This window comes from Ammospiza nelsoni, chromosome 1 (genome assembly GCF_027579445.1).
Source record: "Ammospiza nelsoni isolate bAmmNel1 chromosome 1, bAmmNel1.pri, whole genome shotgun sequence".
Classification (NCBI taxonomy): domain Eukaryota; kingdom Metazoa; phylum Chordata; class Aves; order Passeriformes; family Passerellidae; genus Ammospiza; species Ammospiza nelsoni.
The window spans coordinates 107,129,746-107,143,940 of NC_080633.1; the positions used below are offsets into that span (position 1 = coordinate 107,129,746).

At 42.3% G+C, this 14,195-nt stretch overlaps 1 protein-coding gene across 1 annotated transcript in view; it reads left to right on the forward strand.

Moving 5' to 3' along the window:
* Window positions 1-4,104: 4,104 nt before the first annotated feature.
* Window positions 4,105-14,195, forward strand: part of LAMA3 (laminin subunit alpha 3) — a 105,350-nt gene continuing 95,259 nt past the window's right edge. The window contains exons 1-2 of the mRNA XM_059477475.1: window positions 4,105-4,359; window positions 10,103-10,255. Coding sequence (XP_059333458.1) covers window positions 4,105-4,359; window positions 10,103-10,255 — 408 coding nt within the window. The remainder of the gene's footprint in view (window positions 4,360-10,102; window positions 10,256-14,195) is intronic.

The following is a 14,195-nucleotide window of genomic DNA, read 5'->3' on the forward strand; positions in this document are numbered from 1 at the left end:
AAGAGTCTTCCTGCAAAGTATTGAGTCTCTCCTCAAGATTATCAAGACTGGCTTAAACATAAATGCTGGATAGGAAATATTAATGGGGTAACAAGATGCACAATTTATTCTATAATGATCACTGAGCAGAGACTCAGGACTGTCTAATCTGAGAGACTTTCTGGCTTCCTGTCAGGATATTGATTCATTATTATCACAAAAACAAAGAGCAAATTCCAATAACACCATGTGAGGCAACGTGGGATGGTAAAGAAGGAGCTAAATATTACCAGTAATTGCTCAGTGAGCAATAAAAAATGTTACTCACTGGGACTATCTATTGATGATTTCATTTTCACTGGAGGTTTATGTCGGGAGTTTAGTTCAAGCATGGCTTAAAGAAAAAGGCCATGAAGCCATGCAATTGAGAGAAAAGTAAAAGGTAGTTGCAAAGCAGTTCCAAAAGCAGTTCCCAGTCTGATTACTATAAACAATTAGACTCTCTCAGGCATCACTCTATAAACAATAAGGTTCTCAGGCAGTCTTCCCATAACAAGTGAAACACCCTCTCTGGGAAAAGATGGCACCCTGGGAACAGATATGGAAGTTTTGGGAACCTTTCATATCACAGTGGGAACACTGGTTTTATTTTGTGTAAACAATCAACGGTATTGTAAAACAAAAGGAGTGGTTAGAGTTTTCTCTGTTAGCCTATCATAAACCTGGATTTTGGAATATGCATGAAGTTCGTTAACACTATTATTTAAACTGGCGGATCGATCAATAAACTTGAGTTCGATGCATTATAGGATGGTCGTTCTCCCCTCACTTCAACAGGTTTATAATGTAACATATATGAAACAGCAGTACAAGATGAGATATGCTGTACTGCACATATCAATAAGAGAGTGAAACAGAAGTTACATCAGCAAGGGTAATTTTCAACAAACATTCTTGACTTGAAATTTTAAATGAACATTATTTAAAATAGAAAGAATGATCTATATTCATAGTAGCATAAATGCCTAATGTATATAATAATGTAATGTAATCTGCTTATATTATAATGATACAGACCCAGTAACATTTTCAGTTGCCTACATTTATTCAATAAAGTGTTCAACATAGTCAACTAACAAAGTTTACTCCTTGCAGACAGGAAGAAATAAGGAAAGCAAACCTTAAAAAGGCTGAAGGAAAACGGAGGAATTGCTTTACTGGGAGGAAAAAAGGGCAGATAGCTGGAGAAGAATGTTTTCTGCAAAGGGGCACTGTCTCATAAATGCTGATTGCAGAGAGCTGCCAGCTAATAAATTCTTACCTGTGTTTCTGGAATGTGTAATTACAAAAAAAAAAAAAAAAAAAAAAAAAAACCAAAAAAAAAACATAAGGGGAAGATGAAGTATTATGTCATTAATTATTGATAGTGACCTTTTTAGAGGATGAAGTTCTACATTAGATAAGGTGAGCCAAACTCAGTGAAGTCACAGAAAATCTTCAGTTTTCCAACTGCTAGTGACAGGCCATGCTGTTATCATCACCTCCATATACGCACCCACACTACTGCTCTGTCTGCTTCCTCATGCAAACATTATCTCTGTCTTTGTGTAGCTCCAGGGCTCTCTGCATAGAATTTTTGGATAATTCTACATGAACTTTTTATAGGAATCAAGTTATCGAGTACATGTGCTGGGAACGCCCCTATAAACATTTTTTCCAACTACCTTGAGTCAAAGGCAAGAATTGCCATTGCATATTTCATAATATCTGCCCACATATTTACAGACATCCCTAGAGATTTTTTCAAGAAAATCTAAAATCTCTAGAAATCTCTCAAAATCTAAAATCTCTAGAAATAGAGATCAATATCTCTATTGATCTCTATGTCTGGAAAACACACTGAATTAAAAAGAAAAACAAACCCATGTTTGGTGTAAGTGATTTAAAAAAGGATACAAAATCCACCTAGAAAACCAACAAAATGTTTTTAAATCTAGGTATACATTAAGGAAAATACATACAGTTTTATCAGGGAAAAACCAGGAAAATTTCTCCCTCTCTTTTTCTATCGGATGGACTAATTTTGGGAATGTTTACAAAGTTTCCTGCTTTTAACTTTTAGGAAACTAGATCCAAGAAAATGTAATTATTTTACTAAACTATTACGTTCTTGCTCATGTAAGTTGTGTTTTCTCATGTGATGCTTACCAATAAATGAATACTCTCTTTTTGAGAAGGGACATCTCTTGTGAGCAACCCACCAAACAGCTCACAAGAATCTCCTCTTCAAAGTGAGATTGCAAAAGATCTCCTGGAGCTTGGTTCCTTACCTGAACCACTCAAAAAAGTGGGCAGGCCTTTCTAAGAGCCTGCTTGCTCTGGACTTCCATCAGATACTTCCAGATCTCCACTTGTAAGAAGTGACATACTCCAGGACATATTTGGAATTTAACTGTTTTTCAACAAATAGTTTGAAATGACCAGTGGCTGTCCTATCTGATACCATGGCATTTTGGTTAATGGAACATTTGTTTGTATTCAAACCTTTCATATTTCTTATGAAGTGCAATCTATTTGATGAAGTGAAATGATGTACATATGCAATAAGATGTCACAGTTAGAAAAGGGGAATATTTTTAAGGTGCTCTAGAAGAGAAAAGAATTTTTGAAATCCGACATGTGAATTGACAGCATGCTACATTTGTGAAAGTCAACTTTTATTATGGAGGACACAAAAATTGTCTCCCAGAGATATGTCTCTATGGTGTACTAAAGGCATGGCCAAACAAACAAGGGTGGTGAGATCTTCTTGTAGGTAAAATCAATAGCTTGAGGCTGGTGTTTCCTGAAACAGTACACCAGGGATCTCTCTTGCCACTGCTCAGTGGCATGTAGCAAAGCTTTCAGAAAGTTATGAAATGCTTTGCAACTCACATGAATCACTCTCAAACTATTGTAAGCACTTGTATCTAGCCATATCTTTTGTCTGAATCCCTCAAATTGTTTTAAGAGGAATGAACACTGGATGTGTTAGCATGTGTAGGATTGGAAATGTGAATAGGTATGAAACTTAGGATAGCAATGCCATTAATCAGTGCAAATCCTGATGCAGATGACATGGTTCTTAGGTGTCCTTCTCCCTCCCCAGCCTTCCCCCTCACCCCCCAGCTCCTGTGTTATCCAAAGTCTGTGCCAAACAGCTCCAAAAAGACAGGAGACTCATTGTCTGCCCTGGATGAGCAGGAACACCCATTTCACAAGGAGCTGCGAGCACTGACTGTGCATTGCAGGAGGGTGGCCCAGACTGCAGGGTTTCCAGCAGCCCCAGAGCACTGAAGACAGCGAGAGGAGCTGTGATTTCTGCCACAGACACGCAGGGTCTCATGGAGGCCCTGCAGAGAGCAGCAGGGCACACCTGGTGTGGAGATGCATTTCTTTTTGTGGGGATGTCCCTGCTCGTGGAGGAAGCTTGGACAGCTTAACTTTACTCCCTGTATGTGACATGGCAGGTCGGGGTTATCAGTGAATCAGAATGGTTTGGGTTGGAAGGAACTTTAATAATCATCTAGTTTTCCAAGCCCCCCGCCCTGGGCAGAGTGACCTCCCACCAGGAGGACGCTCAGAGCCCCATCCAGCCTGGCCTTGAACACTCCCAGGAATGGGGGCATCACCAGTGTAACCTGTTGTGGGCAGATTATGAGGGTGGCACGCTCCGAGACCTCTTCTCGGTCTGTCACGAATACTGACCCGCGCACTCACCGGGGAACAGGAGGCTCAGAGCGCTCCAGCTCAGCCGGGGCGGCACCTCTGGGCATGCCCGCGGAGCTGGGCGCTCGGGCACACTCCTGGGGCAATCCCGCCATCCCGGAGACCCTTTCCCCGTCCCGTCCCGCCCCGTCCAGGGCACCGCACGCCCCGGGGGACGGGGCTGCGCCTCGTCCCGCCCCAGCCCGCACCGCGCAGCGCAGCGCAGCGCAGGCAGGACGCGAGAGAGGTGTAGGCAGCGCCCAGCCTGCTCCCGCTCCTTCTCCTTCTCCGTCTCAGTCGCTGTTCCTTCTCCTGCCTGCTCCCGCCCCCGGCCGCGGCAGTGCCCCCCGGGGCGGCGAGGGCCGGGCCTGCCTCAGGATGGCCGCGCCGCCGGGCCCCGCGCTGCTCTGGGCGCTGCTGCCGCCGCTGCTCGCCCTGGGCGCCGCGCAGCCGGGCCCCGGCGGGGCGCAGCCGGGGCTCAGCCTCCACCCGCCCTACTTCAACCTGGCGGCGGCCGCCCGCATCTGGGCCACGGCCACCTGCGGCGAGGCGGCGGGCGGGGGCGGCCGGCCGCAGCTCTTCTGCAAGCTGGTGGGGGGCCCTGCCGCCGCCCCGCTGGGACGCGCCATCCAGGTAACCGGGCATCCCCGGGGCGTGTGTGGCACTGTGTGGCTTTTTGGGGGCGTCTGATGTGACCCTGCTGTGCGCGGTCTCGTTTCCTCCTGGCCGAGCGTGTGCCGCGGGCATGGCAAGGGGAGCGTGCACCGGCGGCAGCCCTGGCAGGGAGGCTCCGGGCGGGATGGAGGGAAGCGGACAGCGCACCTGCCCTCAGGTGTCCCGGCACCTCCTGGAGGCACACATCGCACGGGTGCGGCTGCTGCCGGCCGTGTGTAGGCTCCTCGGGCACCTGGAGTGCCCCGGGGCGCTGCTTTGTGACCGCGGTCTGCGGTGAGCAGCGAGATCACCGGGGGTAAACCAGCCAGCCTGGGGGAGCGCGTGGGACGGGGCTTCGCTGGCAGCTGCCGGCTGGACAGCGGGCATCTCTCTGCAGGCGGTGGGAAAAGAGTCCTGGCTTTAGTCAAGTATTTTGTGGTGTTTTGGAAGCACTAAATGTGAGGCTTATCGTCTGTGCCTTGCATTGCTTGTGGGAGGAAGCCAGAGACTTCTTGGGACTCTGATAGGGAGTATAAGCACAGAGGGCAGCAAGGAGCATGCTGTTCTTTCCTGGCATAGCTCAAGATTACTACACACGTTTTGTGCCAGTCACAAGAAAGATAACAGCAAAACTTCTGAAAAAGGATTAATGGAAATATATCTTTCCTGTGGAAGAAACATATATTTCCACATTCATTAGAGGATAAGGAAGGAATAACAAATGCACCAAACTGTTTTTCTGTGATAGATGCTTGATATCTGTTTGATCAGAGCTTTGTTAAAAGAAGGGACTTTCCTAAAGCCTCAGACCTTCCAAAGTTATTTTAATTATATTCTCTCTTGGTGGGAGGAGAACCAGAAAGAAACTGCAATTTGAAAGGGATTTTGAAAGCTTAAAGGTCCACTGTCTGACTTTAGGCAATACAGAAAGCATACAAGTAAATTCTTAGCATCTTAGCATAAGACTTTGAAACATCTTAGTGTTTCAAAGTCTTACGTATGTTTTATAGTGAAATAACCCTTAAGATACAGTTTCAGAAGGGGTTGCAATGGATAACAGAGTTGTTCCTCTCATTTTTAAATGAGAATAGGTGCTCAAGAGAGGGGGAAAGGACAAAGAAGGTGCAGCATGTGTATTGCCATGTGCCAGAAGGGAGCGTGCACCATCATGCAACCTGTCCTCCAGGTCACTTGGCAGCCACAGACAGCACTGTGCTTTGCTCTGGACTTCCTTCCCTCTGCCATAACTCCCTGCCTCACAATGAAATCTTCTTATATCTCTCTCTCTCTTTTTATATTACCTTATATCTCTGTAGTGCTTTCAGTCATAAAAAAAGCTCAAAGTACTTTGGAGATGGCTGAGTAGTATACAGTTCTAGTAGAAGGGAAACTGGGACGCGTGTTTTACATGCTTAAAGTGAGGATACAAAAAAAGGTTGTGATGATCTGGAAACTGCTTGGTTTGCTGTTTCTAACACACCTCTAAAGTTTAGGCTCCCATCCTTCCATACTGAATGCAGCACCCATGTTTAAAGTTGCCTGGAACAACCATGCCAGCAGGTAAATTGTAAACCCAGCAATCTCTCAGCAACTCACTACAGCCCACTGCTGCAATGAAACCTCAAACTGACATGCCTTGAAATATCAGAAATCACAGGGCAATAAAAATCAGCCAAAGCAAACATCAGATAAACTTGTCAAGCAAGCGGAATGAAGCCTGCGTGCTGCCTCTGATGGTTTTTGTGGTTGTTTCCTTTCTATACTAATACTCAACTGGAAATGATGGTTTGCTGTGTAAAGGAAGAGGGAGACTATAAGGTGGGGCAGTTCTTCTTAAATGTTTGACTTGCAGGTCCTAGGTTAGAGGGCTGTTATGGTTCATGCCGAAATAAAGTTCCCAGAAGGACTATTGATGGCTCAGCCCTGGCACAAGGAAGCATGTTGTGCCTCTCAGAGCGTTTGTGTAAGGACAGATACTTGCAGCATCTCTTTCCACTTTTAACAAAGCCTCATTGAGATACATAACATGAATGCTTCTGTGGTTTACCAGTAGTTGTTGTAGTTCAAGAAGTGCTGGAAAGTCTTTCAGAACGCCAGGGAAATCCAGACAAATCCAGACATGGAAAATGCACAATGTGTGTATTTGCAAGCAACTTCACCTTTCAAGTTCAAAGACACTGTAAATAAGAGAATTTCTTCTTTCATGGAAAATTGGAGAGAATTGCATTAAACTTTTATGGAACATGAGCTTACATAGAAGGATTTAAAATCAGCAATTTAAAATCAAGTGGGTTTCTTGAGAGTCGTGAGGGAAGGTCATGTGGCTTTTACAAAGTGATAGGTGTAATAGCCACTGTGTTGTGCTGGTTCAAGTTCAAGTGATGCCACACACGTGAGTCACTCTCTTTTGGACTCTCTACAATGCTGGATTGCAGGAGTTGCTCTATGAGTAGGGAAATTGGAAAGGAGGTGCAGAATGTGATCCTCATTCTGGCAAAGGGAGCAGACAGCTCTGTTGCCAGTGCTATCTGAAAATAAGGCAAAGAGGAAGAGCAGCCCCAGCATCATTTCCATTGGTCTGCCATTGGTTATTCTCATTCAGCTTGTCATTTAGTGATGTATCTTTTAATGAAGCCTGTAATATCCAGCAAATCCAGAAGGAGCATTTGGATGTTGTTTAAAAGTGGTCAGTGGGGTGGCCGCTCCCTTAGTGGGCAGCTCAGCCAAGGCTCTTAAGGCAGTGCTGGACATACACTGTGGAAAGAGGTGGGTTTCCCTTATGTAGCACACTGGCATGTAGGAAATGGCTTAATGAGAACAGTGTTGAGTGAAGAAATGCACAACAGTATAAAATATTTCAGCAGCTGATAGATAAGTGGCATGCCTGGTTTTGCCTGCCAGTCTGTCCGCAGTGATGTGCGGGCGTGAGTTAAAGTCTAACTGCATACCTGCCCTGCCAGTGCCACAGAGCTGCTGGGTATGAAAAAGTGAACAAATCCTTCATTGTTGTCACTTTCTATAACTTACAGGCAAGTTTTCATCTCCATGTGTCCCTGGTCCACACTAGCATATTTCAGCAAACTCTTTCATGCAGTTCCAGGTCTCTCCTTTGCTCAGGAGAAGCAGGGGAAAGGAGGGTAGCAAGGTCACCAGAAAATGCACACCTGCCTGCCTTATGAACTGCAGCCAAAATCAAACCAGGTTTCAAGTCTACTAGAATGGAGACGTGTCCTGTAACAACCAGGCAGAGCACGATGTGCCTGAGATACTGCCAGTGAGAAGGAAGGAAGGCTGCTCTGTCCAATAATTTTTTTTCTTTCATTTTTGTTTTGCTGCCTAGTTGGCAGGGTTGCTGGAATGTAATTTAAATAACTGAAACTCCAGCTGTTGCAATGAAATTCTTTGAATTATGTGCCCAAAAAGAGAAAGATGGTATCTTGAGTTCAGATCAAGTGATCTGGTATACTGAAATCACATAAGTGCATGTAAATTAAACTCTTGTGTTTAATACTCCCCATTGTTTTCTTCTCATTCAACCTTTCTTTGAGGTTGTTTCCAGATCAGAGCTGAAACTGCTGTAACAGCAAGTGTTTCCTGTGTACTTCCAGCCTGATCTTTGTGAATGTAATTTAGATCTAAAGACTAGGTTTCAAGCTCATTATAAAGCTATTTAGGGAAGTTTGCCCTGTTGTAACATATCTGTCAGAACTCAGGTATGCATTTGTCAGGGAGGATGCTCTGATGTGGTAGTAACTGCAGTTGCTGTGCATAGATTGATTTCTCAGGGCATGGATTTTTGCAGATAGTGATGTGATGTTCTTTGTCATCGCTGCAGAAACTGGCAGCGTTGCCTGTAGCTAATATGGGCTGATGTGTTATCTGCTCCAGCAAACCACCTGAAACAGACAGAATCTGCCCTATTGGAGTTTGTATTAAAGTCAGCCAAACCATCTTCTCTAACAGAGCTGGAGGAGAATCGTGTTATAACATGACCCCAGCTGTAGTTAACCAACTCGTGTGGGTGAGTATTTGGTCTCTCTGAATTGTCAGGAGTTAACCCCCAGCCAGATTGGCATTGGCTGTGCTAAATCAGAACAGCTAATGATAGCCATGTCTTCTGGAAACTGCATCATATTCTGGGCTTTCTGGAAAAGCAGGATGAGGGTGGAACTACTGCTGGATGCAGATGCTGAAATCACTGCTATTGATGCAGAAATATTCAATTCAATGAACATCTATTTCAGTTTCAAACATCAATTTTCTATTCAGTGGACATATTTGAAAGGCACAGGATGATTTATTCATATCAGATGAGATAGATTGTGTATTTTCCAATCCATTAGTAACTATGGTAGATGTTAAATAAATTCTGCTAAACATCTTGAACTCACCAAGCTTGCAAGACTGTACCCAGCAAGAGTGTGAGAGCTCTTCTGTTACTTCTCTGTAAAAAGGGGACAAGTATGATTGCTCCAGTTACTTTACACTGGTTAGTCTGACAGCAGTGGCAAACAAAACAATGGCACTTATATAGGAGTCTGTTAATTCTTAAAAGGTAGGAATGTGCTTCATGCCCAGCAGTGCAGATTGTGGAAACAACAAAAGATTTGTCACATGCTTTTGATAGTAACATGTGCTTAGTTGACAAGGTAACATTTGCCCCATTCCCTTTATTTTAGACAGGAGTCCAGCACAGTGTCAGCAACTCACAGACTGATGGATTAAGCAGCTGTCCTACTGAAGTAGCCATGGGGGGGTGTACTGCCATTCAATGAAAATGTTATTTTTCAACAAAGATCTGTAGCTGTCACAGTTTAGCATTTTCACTGATTATCTCCACCTAGTGTTGGAAAAAGAAGTGAATGGGACACTAAAAAGGTCCCTTAATAACTAATTTCAGCAGTTCAGCACTAATCTTAGTAGACTGTAAAATGTGTTTTCTTGGAGATAAAAATAGCTTGTGGAGTGAGCCAAGACATGAAATCAAAAGACAATTAAGTTTCCTGAAGTTGATTCATCATTATTGTACAAAGAGCTTAAGAGACTCTCAAAGGGCATCTCTGGATTGTGGCTTTAGTTATGGACTGGAAATTGGGCAGTAACTTCTTGAAATGAAGGTACAATGGCATTCTTTAAAGGGAACAGTCTGTTGCATTTTCCACCAGTACATATTGTTTAGAAAACTCGGATTCAGAATGTATTTTAATGGCACAAAAAAAATGAAAACAGTGTTATAAAATTCTAATACCAAACTTATAGCCAAGTAACAGAGCTTTTTTGTTATGGTTTTATTTATACCAGGCAATGTGCATATGTGTTCATGGTGTTTTAGAAGAATCAAGGATAATTTGTTTGCTGTTCCTAATCCAGTTTAAAGAATCTTTATTTCACTAATTTTCTGCAGATTTCCTGCAGACACTACTGTAGAAATAATATAGGTAATTTCATCAAAATGTCAATAAGTTAATTAAGATTTACTGTAGTTCCCTTATTGAGATTTCTGAAGCTTTAGTTTGTAACATAAAAGTTAATATGTTTCAGTGTGTAATTTAATTACTAGGGGAATAATTTATACATTAAAAATTATGGTATATAAAGGCACAACACAAAATTTACTCACATTTTTAGTCAACACCCTAGTTGAGAATCTCCATTAACAACCACGTGCTATCAATGTGTGAGATGTTGTCTGAGACCATGTTTTTGATTGATTGTGTTTCAGGGCCAGTTTTGTGATTACTGCAATGCTGCTGATCCCAGCAAAGCTCACCCGATAACCAATGCCATTGATGGCACTGAGAGCTGGTGGCAAAGTCCCCCTCTTTCCATGGGCTTGAACTACAACGAAGTCAATGTCACCTTAGATCTGGGGCAGGTGAGTGCCTGGGCTATGGGGTGAGCTGTGATCATTTCTTGCACTTGTGCATATGCTTTGCAGTTGGGAGAGATGTTTGAGCTGGTGATTTTTGCTTCCTGATGTCACTTCCAGCTTTTTTGTCTGGTTTATGTTCTGTCCAAGGTGACTGTATATTGTATGAAGTGATTGTTTTCCTTTAGGAATTTTGATGATGGAGGTTTTTCCACTGGGATCATACAGATGTAGTGACAGTGTACTTTCTTTCACAGACACTGTAACTCATTAATTTGAAGTGGCATGGGGGGACCTCTCAGTTGAAACTCGAACTCTACCTTCTGTTTAATATTCCCCTTTTCCACGAGCTTAGAGAGAGAGAGGCTTCATGATCTCTGCATGCATGCATTTTCAGAATAATGTTTGGAATCTGCTTTTGCCTCAGGGGTCTTTCTGGTTTCTCTGTCATCCAGCAAGATCTTCAAGATAGACAGAAGAATACTGATAAGGTGGTCTAAAAGGGAAGGGACAGCAAAACCAGTGTAATATGAATTAGTAATGAGACAGTAACAAGAACACCCATATCTCCCCTGCGAGCAATAGGCAAGTAGCTAAGAGTGAAGCCTCTGTATCTGTTTTTTAAGCCACAGAGATGGATTCTCAGCTGCCATGACTGTGCTGATCCAGTGAAGTTAGTTACACTGTGAAGCAAATTCACACAACATGAAAACATGTGTTTATAAATATATGTGTGGGCCTGCAAAATATATGTATCCACATGCATATCTATTTTGGATTGCAGTCATTGTTTATTGACTGATTATACAGGACGGGATTTTTTGAGTAGACTTTCAGTTTAGTTGACAGCAAGGTTGGGGATAACTAAGAAAGTATTTCTCTGTGAGACTTAACTGCCATTTTGCTGGGGATTCAGGTGCAACTTATTTTACATCTTGTCTTACATGGTGTTCTAATACTCTTGTTCCTCCCATGGGTGGAATGGTTCTCATTTTGAGGATATCCTCAGTCAGTGTTTCTGTATCCAGTAGAGCTGCAGTGCAGAAAGGCCATACTAAGCTTATTTTCCTGCTGTGCACTTTTTACCTTCCTTGGAGGACCTACTGACAGACACCTTACTTTTTATGTGCTGGTTAAAGTTCTGAGAAACTTCTTCCCTTGAGAGGAGGGATATGAGCTAAGTGTCCTCTTTTCATGGGACTCCTTGGGCACCAGCAGCTATGTGCTAAGATTTCTATAGTTGTTAAAGGATTTCTTAGAGTGAGATTGCACGTTTGTCAATACTCTGGTACTACTTGGAAAGATGGCTCTGAATCCCCTTTCTGGGAAATGAAGGTAATCAAAGGCAAAGGTGAAAATCACTCCATGTCCTGTGATCAGGAATGAATCATTTTCGCTGGTGGATACATGAGGGTTTGGTAAGATTCATATGATTTTTTTTCTCCCACTTCACAGACTTTCATCATTTAACTTCTTTCATCCAGTTAAACCTTAACCTCAGGATTTGTTTAAACTTGAGATTCACTTTTGACATTTTGCTTAGTATTTTCACTCCCAAATTTATCCAGTAGCACACAATACTAATAATAATGAAGAACATTAAGTACTGTCACAGAGTAAGTCTACAAAAGTGAACAGGTAAGCACTGAGATCCCAATTCACCTTACCTTATTTCCTGGTCCTAAATATTAAGAGTTTCGTGTGTCTTAAAGATGCAGGCTTTCTTAGTAATTGACAGAGACAATTTTTCAGAGTGCAATTCCCCCTCAACTGAGCTGAGATTAAGGTTTTGGGTTTTAAGGAAAAACAAATCTTAAAGTTAGATGTGTATCTAAATACAGAACAGAAAAGATAACAGGGATTTAGTTTTCCTCACTAATTATTTGCCCTTTTTTGTTTGGGTTTTTTTTTTTTTTTTGTTTTGGTGTGGTTTTTTTGTTTTGTTTCTTTTTAATACAAGTTACGTTTTTCTGCACACAAAAAATGGAGAAGTTTTTTGTTGCACAGAACATGACAAACATGTACAAATGCATGCAGGGAAGCAATGACTGACTGTAAGTTGGTCATCAAGCATCCACAATTAGAGGAAGCAGGACATAGTGTGAAGTCAAAAGCTTTTATTTTCTGCATTCCTGCCATTATATCTTTATGATTGAGAGCAGAGTCCCAATGGAGCCTCCTACCATGGTCTCATGACAATATTTAATTGAATAGCTGCACCATGATGGAAGTTTTAGTGCTCACTACAGTGAAGTTGGAACAGAACACCCACCTGGTGCTGCTTCTGTTTCACAAAGGCTTGGGTGATTTTGAAAGTCAAAATGCCTTCAGGCTGTTAAATCTGTTTGCAAGAAGAATGCTCATTTTACTGTACTTCATAATATGAGAAAAAGCAAAACCTGAAAGCAAACCCCCTGCTTTACTTCCCTTTCTGACTTTCTGTACTATAGTTACATTTCTAATCAATCACAGTCCTTCCGAATAACAATTATAATGTTGATCCCTGAGGCGCTCTCTCCTTTCTGTTAACATACCTGCTTACACTGTGGCTATTCCTGACTTGTTTGAAATATTTGGATCAAATGAAATCTCAGTTATTCCTCTAATTGGTTATGGTTTTCCCAATGTAGTTTTTAACTGCTTTTAAACTTCTGAATCCAGGATGTCTGACTGAATTTCATTACCCTTCCCCTGACTCTTTGGATTGCCTAATTTCAACAGGTGTGTCCTCATCTTTGGCTTGCTTAATGCTCAGCAGATATTACAGTAACACTGCCCCAGGTATTTTTCTGAACTCCCTCTTCAGAAGAAATGAAAGTTCAGGATAGCGTGATAGCGTATGATGAAAAAGAAATGTCCAACTACAAAAAGTAGTTCAAAGAAGTATAGCCCATATATTTTATTGTTGCTTTTTGTTATGTATATTTTTTTTTGTTTTTGCTGTGTGCATTTTGGCAATAATATAGTGCTGAAAGACTCAGACTCAGTGGAATTTTGAGCGCTAATATGTTGAATAGTTTTTATGTAGCGATGCTATTAGTCACTGTTGTAAATTAAAAGTACACAGTGGAATGCAATGTCCAAATTAGTACTTTTATTAGGGATGGAGGGCAACTCAACCATAAATTTAAGCTAAGTGGTGTGGCCTGTGGAGGACTTTATGCTTTTATGTTTTCTACCAGTTAAGGCATATAAACATTTTGTAAATAGTGTCACAGTTTGGCAGATCTTCTGAGTTGCTTTTATATGGTAGAGGGCTAACTTTTATATTTGGTAGCAAGTCTTTGATTTACAAACAATATTTGTTGCTTGGAATATTATTCAGCTTTGGCTAAATTGTTGAGAACTAAAACCAATTGTTCTTAACTTAAAAAAGACTGACGTGGTAACTTAAAATGTTTCTGAAGTAACAGTTAATTTAAGTGTCATTCTGTAAAATACAATGTTCTGTGCTCACTTCTGTAGGGAGAAACTCTCAAGGTGGTGGGAGATTTATCACAAACTGCATTGAGCTGTGCTCCCAAAAATAGTCATTGCACTCATTGTGCTTGGCTTTTGAATACTTTGTATTGTTGCTGACCCTGAAATCAGACCCAGCTCTAGCCTGAAGTTGCATAACCTCTATAATAACAGTGGGAAGTCCTACAGATTAGGACATGAGAGCCACTGCACAAGGCTTCTGCAGTGCTGCAGAGCTGTGCCTCAGTGACACAAAGCCCTTCCTCTGGAACCCCTCCACAGCTCTGAATCCGCAGCAGCACCAAGCCCTCCTCTGCTGTCTTGGTTCACACTGGGGAGAAAAGGGACTTGTAAGACTGGGGAAGGTGCAATACTGTCCCACAATACCCAAAAATGGGGATGCTAACAGCACAGAAGTGTTCCTTTGTATTAGAGAGCTCTGGTTCTGAGTATTTCAGTTTGTGCAGGAAGCTGATTTGGGATCGTG